Here is a 16,847-nt window from a genome sequence, read left to right on the forward strand (position 1 = left end):
GTCAATTCGGCACCATTTATTCTCCCGAGGCCGCAGCAGCCATGTTGGAAGCTGGCAGGTGGTTTCAGGCCGCCATGTTGGAAACTGGCAGGCAGGTTTTGGGGTGCGGGGGGGGGGGGTGTGTCCTCAATCGTCGTCGTGCCCCCCCAGGTAATGGCAGATGGCGTCGTAGTCCAGCGTCACCACCCGCCCGGCCTCGTCCCGCTCCAGCTGCACCAGCGCCCGGCTCCGGCCCGGCTCCCGCTCCAGGATCCGGCCCACCTTTGGGTTGGGGGGGACACGCAGACGCTTAATTTTGGGGGGGGCTCCAGGCAGGGGACACCCCCAAACCCACCCACCCCCCACCCCCAGGGCCACACTCACCCTCCCGGCGTGCTCCCCCAGCACCACCATGACGCGATCGGCTTCTCCTCGGGGGATGACGGTCTCCAACATGGCTTCCCTCAGGCCTGGGAGGGGGGGGGAGGTCAGAAAAGGGGGGGTGACCCCCCCCCCTGCACCCCAAAATCCACCCTGGGGCGGGTGGGGGGACACACACGCACTCACCCTCCACCAGACGCCCCTCGTCCGTCCGGCAAACGCAGGTATCCGGGGAGACCATGTCCTCCACCACCATCTGGGGGGGGCAACGGTGGGGTTATGGGGTGCAGGGACCCCCCCAACTTTCTCCCACAGGGTGTGGGATCGTTTAGGGCCCCCCCCCCCCCCAAAAAAAAATACACACACCCCCCCCGACCTTGCAGTTGTAGTAGCGGCCGGCCTGGAACCCCCTGTCCACGCAGCGCACCCGCAGATCCCTCCGCAGCCAGTGGGGGGGGCCGGGGGGGGCCCCCCGAATCTGCTTCGTCACCCTGGGGGGGGGACAGAGACGTTATGGGGGGGTCCCAGGCGCCTGGGGCCCCCCCAAAAAACTCTATAGGGGTTACAGAGCCCCCCCCCTTACCTCTCTGTTTCGGGGGGCTGCTTCCTCTTGCCCCCCCCCCCCTGCTGGGGGGGTCCCCCGACATCCGGAGCCGCCTCGGTTCCCTTCACCTTGGGGTTCCTGCTGGGGTGAGCTGCGGAAGGGGGAACTGGGAGGTACTGGGAGGGACTGGGAGGTGTGAGAGAGATTGGGGGGGGTACTGGGAGGTCACTGGGGGTTACTGGGGGGTTACTATGGGGTACTGGGGGGTTACTGGGAGGCCCTGGGGGGGTTACTGGGGGTGACAGGGGGTTACTGGGAGGTACTGGGGGATACTGTGGGTTACTGGAAGGTACTGGGGGGTTACTGGGAGGCCCTGGGGGGGGTCACTGGGGGATACTGTGGGTTACTGAGAGGTACTGGAGGGTACTGGGAGGCCCTGGGGGGTCACTGTGGGTTACTGGGGGGGTACTGGGGGATGCTGTGGGTTACTGGGAGGTATTAGGGGGTTACTGGGGGGTCACTGGGGGATACTGTGGGTTACTGGGAGGCACTGGGGATTATTGGGGGGTTCTAGCGGGTACCGGGGGGGGGGGGAGGGAGGGTAACTGGGGTGTAACTGGGGTGTAACTGGGGTTACTGGGGGGTTCCTGGGCCACTCACCGCTGCCCGGGGGGGTGCCCGGCCGCAGGCTGTACTGGCTGACGGTCACCGCCTGCCCCCCCAGCGTCAGGCGCACTGTCACCCGGGCGGTCTCGGGGTCCAGCCCCTCCACCTTGGGGCAAAGGTTTTTTTTTTGGGGGGGGGGGGGTGAGTACCCCCAGTTCCATACTGGGTATACTGGGAGGGGGATAACCCCTTCTTCAGAGCTCATACTGGGAGCAACTGGGTTTTCTCACCTTCCCGTACATGTCCCGGTGGGGTCCGGTTTCGATCCGGACGACGGCCCCCACCGCCAGCCCCCCGCCACCGGGTTCCTCGCCCCCCCGGGGGGGTTGCCCGGGTTTGGGGGGGCCGGGGGGGGCCGGTTCGGCCCCTAACCCCAACCCGCGGGGGCGCAGCCGGTGCTCCAGCGGCTTCACCACCCTGGGACGATACGCACACGGGGTGAGGCCGTAGCACCCCAAAACCCTGAGAAGGGGGGGGGAAGAAGGGTTTGGGGGGTACTCAGTGCCCCCCCCCCAAAAAAAAAAAGATTTTTGGGGTGCTCTCACCGTTTGAAGGTGCGCCCGATGCCTTCGCCCTGGCTCCAGCCCATGCCCCGCAGCATGGCCAGCCCGAAGGCCTCCACCGGCACCGCCTCGTAGTCCTGGGGACCCTGGGGAGGGGGAGAGGGGGACACTTTGGGGGTGAGGGAGAGGTTTAGGGGGGGTTTTGGGGTGCGGGGGGACACTCACGGGCTGCGGGCGCGGGGGGACATCCCGGTCCTGCGGGCGGAGGGGGATGGCGATGGCGGGGGGGGGGGTTCCCTTCGCCGGGCTCCCGGTTCTGCCGCGCCTCTGCGGGGGCGAAGAGGAGGAGCGAGGTGTGTGGGGGGGGCTCTGAGGATGCAAACCCCCCCCCAAAAAAAATTTTGGGGTGCCCCCCCCTCCCCTAAAAATCGCTCACCCTGCAGCAGCTCCCGAACCGCTTGGGCTTCCACTGCGGAGCTGGGGTCTTCGGTCTGGGAAGGGAGGGGGGGAATCCCCGAGGGGGCGGAGCTTGAGGCGGGGGTGTGGTCACCGTGGGCGGGGCTTGCGGAAGGGGCGTGGTCTAAGCCTGAGCGCGGGGGTTCGGGGTTCCTCCAGCGGTGGGAAGGGATCAGCGGGATGATCAGGTCCTGCTGAGGGGGCGGGGCCGGGCGGGCGCTAGGAGGCGGGGTTAGGGATGTTAACCACGCCCCCCACAGCCCCTAAAGCCTTATAAGGGGTTAGCTCGCTTCAAACCACGCCCCTTCGGTAAAAAGCCACGCCCCAAATCCACCCGCGCCAAGTGCGCATGAGCGGCGGCGAGGCCTGACCTCCGCGCATGCGCACGGCGGGGTGTGGTTCCCGCCCACCCTACCGGCGCATGCGCGGTGCCCACCTCAGCAGCTCCCGGTCCTCTACCGCCGTGAGGAAATCGGTGTCGCCGGTGCCCCCGCTGGGCTCCGCGCACGGTCCGGCAACCAGCACCCGCCGCCTCTCCGCCTTTCGGCTGAACCCGAACGATACCGGTCCCGGTGGTGCGGTCGTAGCCGCGTTACCGGCCTCAGCTCCGCTGCTCGCCGCCATCTTCCCCGCCGCGGGGCACTGTGGGAAATAAAACCCTTAGTTCCGCACTACAACTCCCAGCAACCCTTGCGCCCTCATTTCCGCTCTCCACTCGGCCCACCCCGGGTAGGGGAGGGGAAAAGCGGCGACGCGGGCGCTGATTGGTGGAGGCGCCCGCCCGTCAACCCCGTCCCACCGCCCCCTTCGCGCCCGCCGGCCTCGCGCCCCGTTGCCGTGGCGACCCCGCGGCTGGTACCCGAGGGGCGGGGGGAACTGGGAGCACTGGGAGGGGGGGAACTGGGAGCACTGGGCGGGGGGGGGGGGGATTGGGATGCTGTGGGGGAACTGGGAGCACTGGGCGGGGCGGGGGGGGGATTGGAGGGCACTGGGAGAGCTCGGGGGGGGGGGGCACTGGGAGCAATGGGGGGGCACTGGGAGGGACTGGGGGGGGCAACTGGGAGCACTGGGAGGACACTGGGATCCCCCCCCCCTTCAGGCGTAGCACCCCCCGGGGGGGGGGGCCGAGCCCCCCGATGCCGCCCCCAGAGGCGCCCCCGGCCCCCGGTGGTGAGTGGGGGGAGGGGTGGGGGTGTCCCCATTTCCTGAGGGGGGGGGGCAACATTTTGGGGGGTCCCCATCTCCTGGGGGGGGGTCCCCGTCACCTTTGGGGGGGGGGGTCCGTCATCTTCAGGGGGGTCCCCATCTCCTCGCGGGGGGGTCCATCACCTTCAGGGGGGGGTGTCCATCACTTTTGGGGTGTCCATCACTTTTGGGGGTTCCCATCACCTTTTGGGGGGGGTCCCATCACTTTTGGGGGGGCTCCCATCACCTGGAGGGGGAGGAAGCAGAGTGAGGCGCGTGTCCCCCCTAAACGGCGGTGCCCCCCCCCCCCCCCCAGTGAGCGTGGTGGTGGTGGTGGGGGGCTCCTGCGTCCTGCGCTACAGCCGCCCCCCCGGCCCCCCCCCGCCCCCCCCCTGGGCCGCCCCCCCCGCCTGGGGGGGAGGGGGGAATTGGGGGGACCCCGGGGGGAGGAGGGGACCCCCCCAGATCCGGCGTCACGACGGGGATCTCGTCCTGCTGCTGCGGAGCCTGGGTGGGTGGGGGGCACTGGGAGGGACTGGGGGGGGCACTGGGAGGGGGTGGGAGGGGTTTGGGGGAACGGGGGGGGCACTGGGAGGGGGTGGGGGGCACTGGGGTGGGATTGAAGGCACTGGGAGGGACTGGGGAGGGAACTGAGGAGCACTGGGGGGGCACTGGGAGCACTGGGAGCACTGGTGCAGCCCCTCCCCCCGTTCCCCCTCCCCCCCCCAGGCGCCGGGACCCCCCCCGAGCCCGTGGCCGTCACCAGCTTCGTGGGCCCCGAACCCCGCGACCTCCTGCCCGCTGGTGAGGGGCACTGGGAGCACTGGGAGGGGACTGGGAGGGGACTGGGAGCACTGGGGGAGCACTGGGAGGGGACTGGGAGCACTGGGGGGGCATGGGGGGCACTGGGAGGGGACTGGAAGGGGGCTGGGAGCACTGGGGGGGCACTGGGAGGGGACTGGGAGCACTGGGGGGGGCACTGGGAGGGGGCTGGGGGCACCGGGAGCACTGGGGGGGCACTGGGAGGGGACTGGAAAGGGACTGGGAGCACTGGGGGAGCACTGGGATGGAACTGGGAGCACTGGGGGGGCACTGGGAGGGGACTGGGAGGGGACTGGGAGCACTGGGGGGGCACTGGGAGGGGGCTGGGGAGCCCTAGGTGGATACTGGGTTATACTGGGAGATACTGGGAGGCACTGGGCACAGCCCCCCCCGCCCCGTGTCGTGTGTCCCCCCCCCAGTCCCCCCAGTTGACGTCGACGTGGAGGTGGGGAGCACCGGGGGGGGGCCGGGGTACGACCTGGCCTGGCCACAGGTAGGAACTGGGAGCACTGGGAGCAACTGGGAGGCGGGGGGGGGAGCACTGGGAGTAACTGGGAGGGGACCTGGGAACGCTTTGGGGGGGGGGAGCGGTGAGGGGAACTGGGGGGGGACTGGGTGTACTGGGAGAGACTGGGAGGGTGTGGGAACGCTGGGGAGGGGAACTGGGAGGGTAACTGGGAGCACTGGGAGGGTAACTGGGAGCCGCAGGAGTGGGGGGGCCCCCCCCCGTTCGCGGTGGAGCTGCCCCGGGGGCCGCGGGGTTTCGGGTTCAGCCTCCGGGGGGGCCGCGACCTCAACACGGGGGTCTACGTGCGGGGGCTGCGCGAGGGGGGGCCGGCCCAGCGCTGCGGCCGCATCCAGGTACGACGCGGGATTTTTGGGGGGGGGGGGGGAATGGGGGGGCTGGGGGGGAGAAATTGGGGTTCTGGGGGGGGGGGGAAGAGGGTTTGGGGGGGGGGGGGGAGAGGGTTTGGTGGGGGGGAGGGTTCTGGGGGGGGGGAAGAGGGTCCCTGGGGGGGGGAGAGGGTTCGGGGGGGGGGGAAGGTTGGGGGGGGGAAGAGGGTTTGGGGGGGGGGGAGAGGGTTGTGGGGGGGCTATGGGGAAAAAGGGGGGCTGGGGGGGGGGAAGGGGGGGTTGAAGGGGCTACGGAGGTCCCGGGAGGGGGGGGGAGGTCTCTATGGGGGGGAAAAGGGGGGCTGGGGGGGCCACGGAGGGTGCTGGGGGGTGTCTGAGGGTGAAAGGAGGGGGGGGTTGGTGGTTTTTGGGGGGGTCCTTGAACCGGGGAGGGGGGGGGGGGTGCAGGTGAGCGACCAGCTGCTGGCCATCAACGGGGCCCCCACCGCCGGCATGACCCACGCCCAGGCCCTGGCCCGCATCCGGGGGGGGGGGCAGCCGCCTGCGCCTGCTGCTGCGCCGGGGCCACGGTGAGAGACCCCCACACACCCCCCCCCCGAATTCAGTGGGACAGCCCAAGGGCCCCCCCAAAATGGTTGGAGGTCCCAGTGCCCCCCCCCAATACAGTGGTATAGTCCACACACACCCCCCCAAGCACAGTGGTACAGTCCAAGCCCCCCCCAAAATGCATCAGGACACCCCCACCCCCCCAAGGCAATAATACAGTTTAGTGCCCCCCCGAATGCAATGGTACAGCCCAGTGCCCCCCCAAATCTCCTTGGTACAGCCCAGAGCCCCCCCCAAATCTACGTGGTACAGCCCAGTGCCCCCCCAAATCTCCTTGGTACAGCCCAGAGCCCCCCAAACCCACACTGCTACAGCCCAGTGCCCCCCCAAATACAATGGTACAGCCCAGAGCCCCCCCCAAATACAATGGTACAGCCCAGTGCCCCCCCAAATACAATGGTACAGCCCAGAGCCCCCCCAAATCTCCTTGGTACAGCCCAGAGCCCCCCAAATACAATGGTACAGCCCAGTGCCCCCCCAAATACAATGGTACAGCCCAGAGCCCCCCCAAATCTCCTTGGTACAGCCCAGTGCCCCCCCAAATACAATGGTACAGCCCAGTGCCCCCCAAATCTCCTTGGTACAGCCCAGTGCCCCCCCAAATACAATGGTACAGCCCAGAGCCCCCCCAAATCTCCTTGGTACAGCCCAGAGCCCCCCCCAAATACAATGGTACAGCCCAGTGCCCCCCCAAATCTCCTTGATACAGCCCAGAGCCCCCCCAAATCTACGTGGTACAGCCCAGTGCCCCCCCAAATACAATGGTACAGCCCAGTGCCCCCCCAAATCTCCTTGGTACAGCCCAGTGCCCCCCCAAATACAATGGTACAGCCCAGAGCCCCCCAAATCTCCTTGGTACAGCCCAGAGCCCCCCCAAATACAATGGTACAGCCCAGTGCCCCCCCCAAATCTCCTTGGTACAGCCCAGAGCCCCCCCAAATACAATGGTACAGCCCAGAGCCCCCCAAATCTCCTTGGTACAGCCCAGAGCCCCCCCCCAAATACAATGGTACAGCCCAGAGCACCCCCAAATCTCCTTGGTACAGCCCAGAGCCCCCCCAAATACAATGGTACAGCCCAGTGCCCCCCCAAATCTCCTTGGTACAGCCCAGAGCCCCCCCAAATACAATGGTACAGCCCAGAGCCCCCCAAATCTCCTTGGTACAGCCCAGAGCCCCCCAAACCCACACTGCTACAGCCCAGTGCCCCCCCAAACCGCAGTGGGACCCCCCCCTCCCCAGTGCCCCCCCCAAACCCACCGGCTCGGGGAGGGGGGGGACACACACCCCGCCCCCCATGACGTACTGGTGCCCCCCTTCCCGCAGGGGCCCCCCCAAATCCGTCGGCGAGGGGCGTCCTCACCCTCTGCGTCAGCAGCTCCCCCCGGGGCGAACCCTGCTTCTGCCTCGTGGGACGCCGGGACCCCCCCTGGTGGGTGCTGGGGGGCGGGGAGGGAGGGGGGGGGAAGCCAATTTTGGGGGGGGCTGCACCCCTAATGACCCCCTCTTTGCCCCCCCCCAGACTGGAAGGCGATGGCAGAGCAAGGTGCCCCCCCAATTTGGGGAGGGAGGGGGGGGGCACCCTCCCAGCTACGCAATGCCCCCCCCATTACCCTGTGTACCTCCTCATTTTTTTTGGGGGGGGGGGTGTCCCACCGAGGCGGTTGCCCCCCCTTTTTTTTGGGGGGGCGCTCAATAAAGGTGGGGACCCCCCCCCCCCCGCGGTGCCTCCCTGAGTCATTTCCCGCGGGGACCTGGGCATCCGGGGCTGCCCCCCCCCCCCAGCATCCGGTAGGGCAGGGCGCTGCCCACATCCTGCCGGCTGAGTCACCCCAATAAAAAAAAAAGGGGGGGGGGATCCACACACCTGGGGACCCCCCCAAAAAACTCCGGCTTCCCCCCCCCCAGACCCAGCCATAAGCCCCGCCCCCTCCAAGCCCCGCCCCCGCCAAGCCCCGCCCATCGGGACACCCGCCATCCCTACGGGGGGTTCCCCTCGCGCCAAGCCCCGCCCCTCCTGCCAATCACAGGAGGGGCTTCCCCGTCCTAAGCCCCGCCCCTCGGGACCCCCGCCGCGTTCGTAAGGGAAATTCCCCCCACACGCCCCTCCCCGAGCTCCGCCCCGCCGCCAATCACAGGGGGCTTCCCCCTTTTTAAACCCCGCCCCTCGGGGCCCCGCGCCATTCACCACGGGGCTTCCCCCGCCGCTACGCCACGCCCCTCTCCTCCTTCACCATCCAATTGCGTGGCCGCTCTCGCCGCCTGGCCCCGCCCCTCCGCGGTGTGCCCGCTCCCCCCCCCCCCCGCTCCTCGTCTGCCCGGTACCGCCGTCGCCACCGCCCGTCATGGAGCCCAGCGGGACCCAGAGCTGCCCCGGGGCCTGTCTCGCCTTCAGTCGTACCCACAAGGGGCTGGTGCTGCTCGGAGAGATCGTGAGACCCGCCGGGGAGAAGGGGAAGGAGGGGAGGGAGGGGGGAGAGCTCTGGGAACGGGGCGGCGGGGGGGGGGGTCCCCCGGGAGGGGAGGGCAGGGCGCACCGGGACGCCTGGGGTCCCATTTTGGGATGCCCGTGGCGCGGGGGGGGGGGGGATGCCCGGACGCCTGGGGTCCCATTTTGGGATGCCCATGGCGGGAGGGGGGATGCGGGGTTCCCACCAACACGTGCTGTGGCACCGGGCCGAGGTGGAGGGTGCTCCCCCCCCACCCCGGGGGGACTCGGGCATCCCGGTCCCGTGTCCGTGGTGCCCCCCCCCCCCCAATTCCCGTTTGGGGCGTGCGGAGGGGCAACGCCCTTGGGAAGCGGGCGGCAGCGAAGGGGCTCAGGGAGGCGGGGCCAGGGTGGAATCTGCTCCCTGATTGGTGCAGAGTCCTGATTTGAATTAAGAGGGGGCGCGCCCGGACGCCTGAATCTCTGTCCCCGGGGGGGGGGGGGGGTACTTGGGCGGTGCCCGGACACGTTGGTCCTCCCGTGCCAAACGTTATTGCGCCAGGCCGGGTGGTGCTGTAACCCCGCCGGCCACGTCCTGCACGTCACAGACGGTGCAGTGTCCCTTTAAGGGAATGGAGGGAGCCTGGCCCTTTAAGACCCTCCGTCTGTCGTTGCCCCTTTAAGAGCCCCCCCCCCACCCCACGCCGTCGCCGCCGTCGCCCCTTTTACGGGCGGGGTAGGCGCTGTTGTGCCGTTGCCATGGCGCCCGTTGCCACGGCGACCGCCCCGCCCCGGCGCACCTCACAGTGGCGCTTTGTCCCGCGGCCCACGCGGGGGTGGGCGGGGCCGGGCGCGGCCGAGGGGGCGGAGCCTACGGGGGAGGAACCCTATAGGAAATCCTATAGGAAGCTATGAGGGTCTATAGGGGACGTTAAGGGGGGCCTATAGGGGACCCCACAGCGGCCTATAGGGGGTGGTACAGGGGTTCCATAGGCAGCGCTGTAGGAACCCCATAGGGAAGAGTATGGGAGATGTATAGGGAGCGGCGTAGGAACCCTATAGGGGAAGTTAGGAGAAGCGTATAGGGAGCGCTGTAAGAATCCCATAGGGCGTTTTGCAGAAAGCCTCCAGAGTCCGCTATAGCCGCTCTACGGTGGATGTTACAGCGGGCCTATAGAATTCCTACAGAAAACTGCAGGGCTCTATAGGAGATCTATAGGCAACGCCCTGAATGTCACAGAACCCATACGGTGCATCCTACAGGGTATGAAAAACCCTTTGGGTCACGCCGGCCCTATACATACCCATGAGCTCTATAGGGTGCGCTATAGAAAGCCTATGGGGAGTGTATAAGATACACTATTGGGTCTATAAGGAACAATACAAAAGTTCTATAGAAAGCAGTATAGAAGCTTTATGGGAGCCACTGTAAGGCTATAGAGGGTCTATGGGGGCAGTATAGATTTATACGAAGCACTATAGAAGCTTATATGTGCCGCTATAGGTGCTCTATAGGAATCCCGATACAGGCTCTATAGAAAAGCAGCATAGAAGCTCTATAGGCAGCACCACAGCGGCTCTACGGCACTGTGAGGATGGTATAGAGAACGTATAGAGTGTTACCACGGGAACCCGGGGGGGGGGGGTGTCTGCGTGCGTGTGTGCCCCCCCCCCCCCCGTGGCCACACAGGCGCTATAGGTGTGCGATCTATAGGCGCTGTGCGTGCTGGTGCTGGTGTGTTACGGGGCCTCGCGTACGCCGAGCTATACAGGCCTGGCAGCCTGCGAGCTGGTGTTCGCCGTGCTGGTGCTGCTGGCCTGGGTCTGCCGCCTGCCCCCCCGCCTGCCGCTGCTGCACTGGGGGTGGACTGTGAGTGGGGCGGGAGGGCACGCCCACTGGGGGCGGGGCCTGGGAGGGCACGCCCACTAGGGGCGGGGCTTGGGAAGAACACACCCACTAGGGGCAGGGCTTTGGCTCGGGATGACACGCCCACCGGGGGGTGGGGCTTGTGAGGACACGCCCACTAGGGGCGGGGCTTGGGTGGGAGGGGTTGTGGGGGGCAAGAGGGGGTTTGGGGGGGGCTATGGGGGTCCTGGAGGGGTGTGATGGGGTTTGGGGGGTCCTTTGGGGGGGTCCTGGGGGGTACTATGGGGGGTGAGAGGGGGTTTGGGGGAGCCCTGGGGGTATTTGGGGGGCAATAGGGGGGTTAGGAAGTGCTTGGGGGGGGTGAGAGGGGTTTGGGGGGGCCCTAGGGGGTGTGATGGGGTTTGGGGGGGTCCTGGGGGGTACTATGAGGGGGTGCGAGGGGGTTTGGGGGGGCCTGGGGGCTGTGATGGGGTTTGAGAGGTCCTTTGGGGGGGTCTTGGAGGTACTTAGGGGGGGTGAGAGGAGGTTTGGGGGGGGTCCTGGGGGGCAATAGGGGGCCAGGGAGTACTTGGGGGGGGGGAGAGGGAGTTTGGGGGGGTCCTGGGGGAATTTGTGGGGGGCAAGAGGGGGTTTAGGGGGGCCATGGGGGTCCTGGGGGGGTGTGAGGGGGTTTGGGGGGGACCTTGGGGGGTGTGATGGGGTTTGGGGGGTCCTTTGCAGGGGTCCTGGGGGGTACTATGGGGGGGTGAGGGGGTTTGGGGGGGACATGGGGGTACTTGAGGGGGTGAGAGGGGGTCTGGGGGGGTCCTGGAGTTATTTAGGGGGGCAATAGGGAGTTAGGGAGTACTTGGGGGGGTGAGGGAGTTTGGGGGGGGCCCTGGGGGTACTTCGGGGGGGTGAGAAGGGGTTTGGGGGAGCCATGGGGGATGGAGGGGCACTTGGGAGGGGTGAGAGAGGGTTTGGGGGGGCACTTGGGGGGGCGAGAGGGGGTTTGGGGGGGGGCGAGAGGGGGTTTGGGGGGGGGCGAGAGGGGGTGTAGGCTGCCCTGGATGCCTCAGTCCGTTCTGGGGGATCCCCAGGGGGTTTGGGGGTCCCGGGGTGGGGGTGTCACATTGTGTCTCTGTGTGTGTCCCCCCAGGACTTCACCCGCTGCATCATCGGGTGCCTGCTCTTCCTCATCACCTCCCTCATCGTCATCATCGGGCACCGGGACGGCGCTGGCATCGCGGCCGGGGTGAGGGGGGGGGGGGTTTAGGGGTGCAAGGGGGGGGGGGTGTTTGGGGGTGCACAGGATGGGGGTCTCTGACACCCCTCTGTCTGTCCCCCCCCCCCCCAAAAAAAAACCCAAAAGGTATTCGGGATCCTGGCGGGGATCCTGCTGGGTTACGACGCCTACATCACCCTGCCCACCCGGCAGGGCCACAGTGCTGCCCCTACTGGTGTGTACTGGGAGGACTGGGATGGGGTTGGGGGGGGACTGGGATTCGGGGGAGGAGCTGCCCTATGGGGGGGGGAACTGGGAGCACTGGGAAGGAGGGGGAACACTGGGAAGGAGGGGCTGCCCTATGGGGGGGGGGAACTGGGAGCACTGGGGGGGGGCTGCCCTGTGGGGGGGGAACTGGGAGCACTGGGGGGGGGCTGCCCTACGGGGTGGGGGGGAAGTTGGGGTTCCTAACACCCCCCCTTTGTTTTCCCTCAGAGTCCCCGGATGGTGCCTGACCCCCCCCCCCAATCCGCACAGAAACACCCCAAAACTCCCCCCTCGGGGCGAGGGGGGACGACACACACCCGGCCTTAAATTATTGAGGGAATGGGGGGGGGGGGCCCGGACGCCCGGGTCCCCCCGAGAGGGAGCGTTAATTGCTTAAAGCAAAGAGGGAGGGGGGGGTATAGGGGTAGATGGGGGGGGGTCCCTCGAGGGGGTGCCCCCCCCCCAAAAAAAAACCGCCTTCGCAAGTGCCTTGAACCGCCCGTGCCTCGGTTTCCCCCTGAGGAGACACCACACACCCCCACACCCCCCCCTCCCACAGCCCAAGGGAGGCTTTCGGTGCGATATATTGGGAAATAAACGATGGGTTTGGTTTTTTTTTTCACTGCATTACCGGCTCCGGCGGGTCTTGTCGAGCTTATAGCATTGCGGGAAGGCGCCTATAGGGCCCGGAGAAGCTTTGGTGAGGATCTATATGTCCCCTCCGTATGGTCTCTATAGGGTGAGGACAACAGGGCGCGCGCGCAGAGGGAAAAGGCGGGAACAGCGCGCGCAGAGGCGAAAGGCGGGAACAGCGCGCGCCGCCTCACCTCAGGGCTTCCCGTCCTTGCGCATGCGCGCTGCGCCCGCCGCTCTCCTCGCTCACCGCCGCGCTTCACCGCTTCTCCCATCGGCGTTCCCAACTCCCTCCCTGCTTCTTTTTTTCCCCGGCTTCTTCTCGGGGTTTTTACGGGCGTGATCGTGAATCAGTTCTCGGTAACGTGGCGGCGGGAGGGGCTACCGGGTACCGCGAGGGAACGGGGGGGGGGGGGGGGGGATGGAGGGGGGAAGAGAGGGGTGCGCGCTATCGCGCATGCGCAGGGCCGGGCTGCGCTGTAGAGCGCATGCGCTAAGGCGCCGGCGTTGCCTGGGGCAACGCGCTTGCGCAGTGGGCGTCCAAATAGCCGGCGTGGGGGTTTTTTTGCGCATGCGCAACGCTACCGTGACTGTTTATAGTAGGTCCTATAGATACAGCAGGACCTATAGATACAATAGGAGCCCAAATAACAGCGCTTGGGGGGATTTATTAGCAACCTAAACAGACTGCAGGTTCCCTCAATAACCCGTGGGTGCAGCCTGGAGCCGCTAGGTCCTCTGGGACCCCTTTTTTTGCCGCACCCTAAGTAAACAGTGGGTTTATTTACAGTAGGACCTACAGAAACTCGCCATGGGTCGCTCCTCCAAGGACAAACGCGACATTTACTACCGGCTGGCCAAGGAAGAGGGTTGGCGCGCCCGCAGCGCCTTCAAGCTGCTCCAGCTTGACCAGCGTTTTGATCTTTTTCGGGGTACGGGGTTATTGGGGGGTGGGGGGCACCCTGGTGTTTGGGTGGGGGGCACCCAGGTGTTGAGGGGGGCACCCAGGCGTCCGGTGACGGGTGTCATCCAGGGGTGCATCGCGCCGTCGATCTCTGCGCGGCCCCCGGGAGTTGGAGTCAGGTGTTGAGCCGTAAGCTCAGGTGGGTGCTGGGGGGGGGGGGACGGGGACTGGGAGTCCCAGTTTGGGGGTGGGGGGCCCAAATTGGGGGCTCTGGGGAACTGGGAGTCCCAGTTTGGGGAATTGGAGGGGTTGGGGGTTCCAAACTGGGGCGGGGGGGGGTGTGGCTGGGGGACTGGGGACGGTCCCAGTTTGGGGGCTGGAGGGGTTGTGGGTTCCAGACTGGGGGGGGGTCCCAGTTTGGGGACTGGAGGGGCTGGGGGCCTCTGGGAGGGCTGGGGGTCCCAGTTTAGGGGGTTGGGGGGCTGGTTTGGGGGGGGTGGGGGTCCCAAACTGGGGGCTCTGGGGGACTGGGAGTCCCAGTTTGGGGGCTGGGGGACTGGGGGGGGGTCCCAGTTTGGGGACTGGAGGGGCTGGGGGTCCCAGTTAGGGGGTTGGGGGGCTGGTTTGGGGGGGGTGTCCCAAACTGGGGGCTGTGGGGGACTGGGGGTCCCAGTTTGGGGGCTGGAGGGACTGGTTTGAGGGGGCTGGGGGGCCTCTGGGGAGGGTGGGAGCCCCAGTTTGAGGGGGCTGGAGGGACTAGGGGTCCCAGTTTGGGGGTTGAGGGGCTGGTTTGGGGGGGCTGGGGGGCACTGGGAGGGCTGGGGGTCCCAGTTAGGGGGTTGGGGGGCTGGTTTGGGGGGGGGGGGGTCCCAAACTGGGGGCTGTGGGGGACTGGGGGTCCCAGTTTGGGGGTTGAGGGGCTGGTTTGGGGGGGCTGGGGGGCACTGGGAGTCCCAGTTTGGGGGGGCTCAGGGGGGGTATCGTGGGGGCAACCCCGAGGGACCCTATGAAGGTTATTTGGGGGGGGGGGGTGGGAAGGTTTTGGGGGTCCTGGGGGGGCAGCGGGGGTTTGGGGGCCCCCCCTGACTGTCCCCCAGGGGGTCCCCGGGGTCCCCGGTGCAGGTGGTGGCGGTGGATCTCCAGGCCATGGCCCCCCTCCCGGGGGTGCTGCAGATCCAGGGGGACATCACCAAGGTGAGCACCCCCAAAAAACCCCCCCCAGAGCCCCCCCCCAAAAAAAAACCCCAGAGCCCCCCCAAAAAAACCCCCCAGAGCCCCCCCCAAACCCCAGTGGGGACATCCCCAGGGTGGGTCATCCCCCACCACAACCCCTATAGCCCCCTGTGACCCCCCCCAAACCCCCTTGGGACCCCCCCAGACCCCATTTCTCCCCCCAAAGACCCCCCCAAACCCCACATTGTCCCTCTGGGGACCCCCATTTCCCCCCCCCCCAGGGGACCCCCCCTCACCCCCATTTCCCCCCCCCTCCCCAGGTCTCCACGGCCCAGGAGATCCAACGCCACTTCGAGGGGCAACCGGCTGACCTGGTGGTCTGCGACGGGGCCCCCGACGGTGAGTTTTGGGGGGGGGGGGGGGCTGGAGTCTGGGGGGGCTGGGGGGGGCACTTTAACCCCCCCCGAACCCCAAATTTCTCCCCCCCCGCCAGTGACGGGGCTGCACGACCTGGACGAGTACATCCAGGCTCAACTGCTGCTGGCGGTAAGTGGGGTTAAACCCCCCCCCCCCCCCAAAATCACCCCCCCCCCAATCCCCTGGGGATCCCCCAAACCCCTGGGGGGGGACCCCAGGGCCCCCCCAAATCCCTGGGGGACACCCCCCCCCATCTCCTCCAGGCGCTGAACATCACCACCCACGTCTTGAAGAAGGGCGGCACCTTCGTGGCTAAGGTAAAGCCATGAGGTGCCCCCCCCCAAAAAAAAACCAAACCCAAAGGGGGGTTTGGGGATTAGGGACAGCCCCCCAATAAAAAAAGGGGTACGCTGACCCCCACACACCCCCCCGGACCCCCCCAGATTTTCCGAGGGAAGGAGGTGACGCTGCTTTATGCCCAACTTCGCCTCTTTTTCTCCGACGTCACCTGCGCCAAACCCCGCAGCAGCCGCAACTCCAGCATCGGTGAGCTATTCCCCCACCCCCCCCTTTTGGGGGACACCCCCTGCCTTTTGGGGACCCCCCAGCTTTTTGGGGTACCCCCTAACACCTCCCCTGTGCCCCCCCCCCTCCCCCAAGAAGCTTTTGTCGTCTGCCGTGGTTACAGCCCCCCCGAGGGCTACGTCCCCACCACGGACAACCCGCTGCTCGACCCCGATGCGGGTAAGGGGGGGTCCCTTGAGGTTTTTTGGGGGGTCCTTGAGGTTTTTTGGGGGGTCCTTGAGGTTTTGGGGGGGGTCTTTGAGGTTTTTGGGGGGGGCCCTGGGGGATTTTGGGGTCCTTGGGGGGAGAGTTGAGGGCTCCTTGGGGTTTGGGGTGGGTGGGGGTCTCTGGGGGGATTTTGGGGTCCTGGAAGATTTTGGGGGGGTCCTTGAGGGGTTTTGGGGTCCCTGGGGGGGGGTGGGGGATTTTGGGGGGGGCCCCCAAAACCCCAGGGGCCCCCCCATAATTTTTGTGTGTCCCCCCCCCCAGGCCTGGCCCTGTCCCAGCTCTCGGGTCCCTCCCGGGTGATCGTCCCCTTCGTGGCTTGCGGGGACCTGAGCGCCTACGACCCCGACCGTACCTACCCCCTGCAGGTACTGGGAGCTACTGGGATGGACTGGGAGCGACTGGGAGAGACTGGGAGCGACTCTTGTAGGGACTGGAATGAACTGGGAGGCACTGGGAGGGTGTTGGGAGACCCTTTGCCTGCTTCTTGTAGGTGTGGGGTGGCACTGGGATGTACTGGGAGGGCACTGGGATGTACTGGGAAGGCACTGGAGAGGTTCCTGTGAGTTTATTGGAGTTACTGGGAGCACTGGGATATACTGGGAGGGTCTTAAGAGACCCTTTATCTGCCTTTTACAGCTACAGGGGGGCTACTGGGATATACTGGGAAGGTACTGGGAGAACCTTTATCTGCTCCCTGCAGTTACTGGGAGGAACTGGGATGTACTGGGGGGGGGGGATCCTGTGAGTTTGTTGGAGCTACTGGGGGCACTGGGATATACTGGGAGACCGTTTATGTACACTTAGAGGTACTGGGGGGGGGGAACTCAGCCTCCAGCATGTACTGGGCTATACTGGGAGGAACTGGGCTATACTGGGAGCTCCCTTCTCCACCCTCCTGCAGCTGGACCCCGAGAAGCCCTACAGCTACGTGCCCCCCCCCGCGCCCCCCATCGCCCCCCCCTACGCCCGGGCGTGTTTCCTGCGCCGTCACCACCGGCTGGCGAGCGTGCGAGGGCCCTCGTGCGACGACGGGGGCGTGCGAGGGCCCTCGTGCGACGAGGAGGAAGAGGAAGGAGCCTCGTGCGAGGACCCGGAACGGCAAGACCCTGGTGCGGGGACCCCCTCGTGCGAGGCGGCGTGCGTGCAAGGACCCTCGTGCGAGGCGG

The 16,847-nt window shown here is 67.2% G+C and overlaps 4 protein-coding genes across 7 annotated transcripts; 3 read left to right on the top strand and 1 right to left on the bottom strand.

Annotated features, from left to right (window-relative positions):
• On the bottom strand, window positions 1-12,670 carry GPKOW (G-patch domain and KOW motifs). The gene is given in 13 exon segments (XM_054808548.1): window positions 1-261; window positions 364-449; window positions 547-616; window positions 737-851; window positions 944-1,055; window positions 1,565-1,676; window positions 1,801-1,987; window positions 2,116-2,219; window positions 2,299-2,379; window positions 2,381-2,400; window positions 2,510-2,748; window positions 2,966-3,171; window positions 12,590-12,670. Coding segments are annotated over 13 exon segments (1,548 nt in total). The 3' UTR covers window positions 1-126.
• MAGIX (MAGI family member, X-linked) lies at window positions 3,313-7,702 on the top strand. 4 transcript variants are annotated; one of them, XM_054808552.1, is made up of 9 exons: window positions 3,313-3,384; window positions 3,629-3,699; window positions 4,031-4,225; window positions 4,444-4,518; window positions 4,956-5,029; window positions 5,245-5,397; window positions 5,899-5,960; window positions 7,323-7,428; window positions 7,519-7,702. In XM_054808552.1, the coding sequence occupies exons 2-9, from the start codon at window positions 3,666-3,668 to the stop codon at window positions 7,693-7,695; spliced, it is 876 nt and encodes a 291-aa protein (XP_054664527.1). In that variant the 5' UTR covers window positions 3,313-3,384; window positions 3,629-3,665; the 3' UTR covers window positions 7,696-7,702. The 4 variants fall into 4 exon arrangements, with proteins under 4 accessions (XP_054664527.1, XP_054664528.1, XP_054664526.1 ...); XM_054808551.1 differs by having other exon boundaries at window positions 3,317-3,384; window positions 5,839-5,960; XM_054808553.1 differs by lacking the exon at window positions 5,245-5,397 and having other exon boundaries at window positions 3,315-3,384; window positions 5,839-5,960.
• Window positions 8,279-12,439, top strand: PLP2 (proteolipid protein 2). Its single transcript, XM_054808555.1, has 5 exons — window positions 8,279-8,428; window positions 10,139-10,294; window positions 11,430-11,525; window positions 11,643-11,730; window positions 11,991-12,439. The coding sequence occupies exons 1-5, from the start codon at window positions 8,342-8,344 to the stop codon at window positions 12,008-12,010; spliced, it is 447 nt and encodes a 148-aa protein (XP_054664530.1). The 5' UTR covers window positions 8,279-8,341; the 3' UTR covers window positions 12,011-12,439.
• Window positions 12,623-16,846, top strand: FTSJ1 (FtsJ RNA 2'-O-methyltransferase 1; the record flags this gene model as incomplete). Its single annotated transcript, XM_054808556.1, has 11 exons — window positions 12,623-12,755; window positions 13,189-13,327; window positions 13,429-13,498; window positions 14,397-14,493; window positions 14,793-14,871; window positions 14,966-15,018; window positions 15,153-15,206; window positions 15,333-15,435; window positions 15,550-15,633; window positions 15,943-16,046; window positions 16,583-16,846. Coding segments are annotated over exons 2-11 (1,029 nt in total), but the record flags the coding sequence as incomplete, so codon positions are not given.
• Between the last annotated feature and the right edge of the window lies 1 nt (window position 16,847).

The sequence above is a fragment of the Grus americana genome, chromosome 38 (assembly GCF_028858705.1).
Source record: "Grus americana isolate bGruAme1 chromosome 38, bGruAme1.mat, whole genome shotgun sequence".
Lineage (NCBI taxonomy): Eukaryota > Metazoa > Chordata > Aves > Gruiformes > Gruidae > Grus > Grus americana.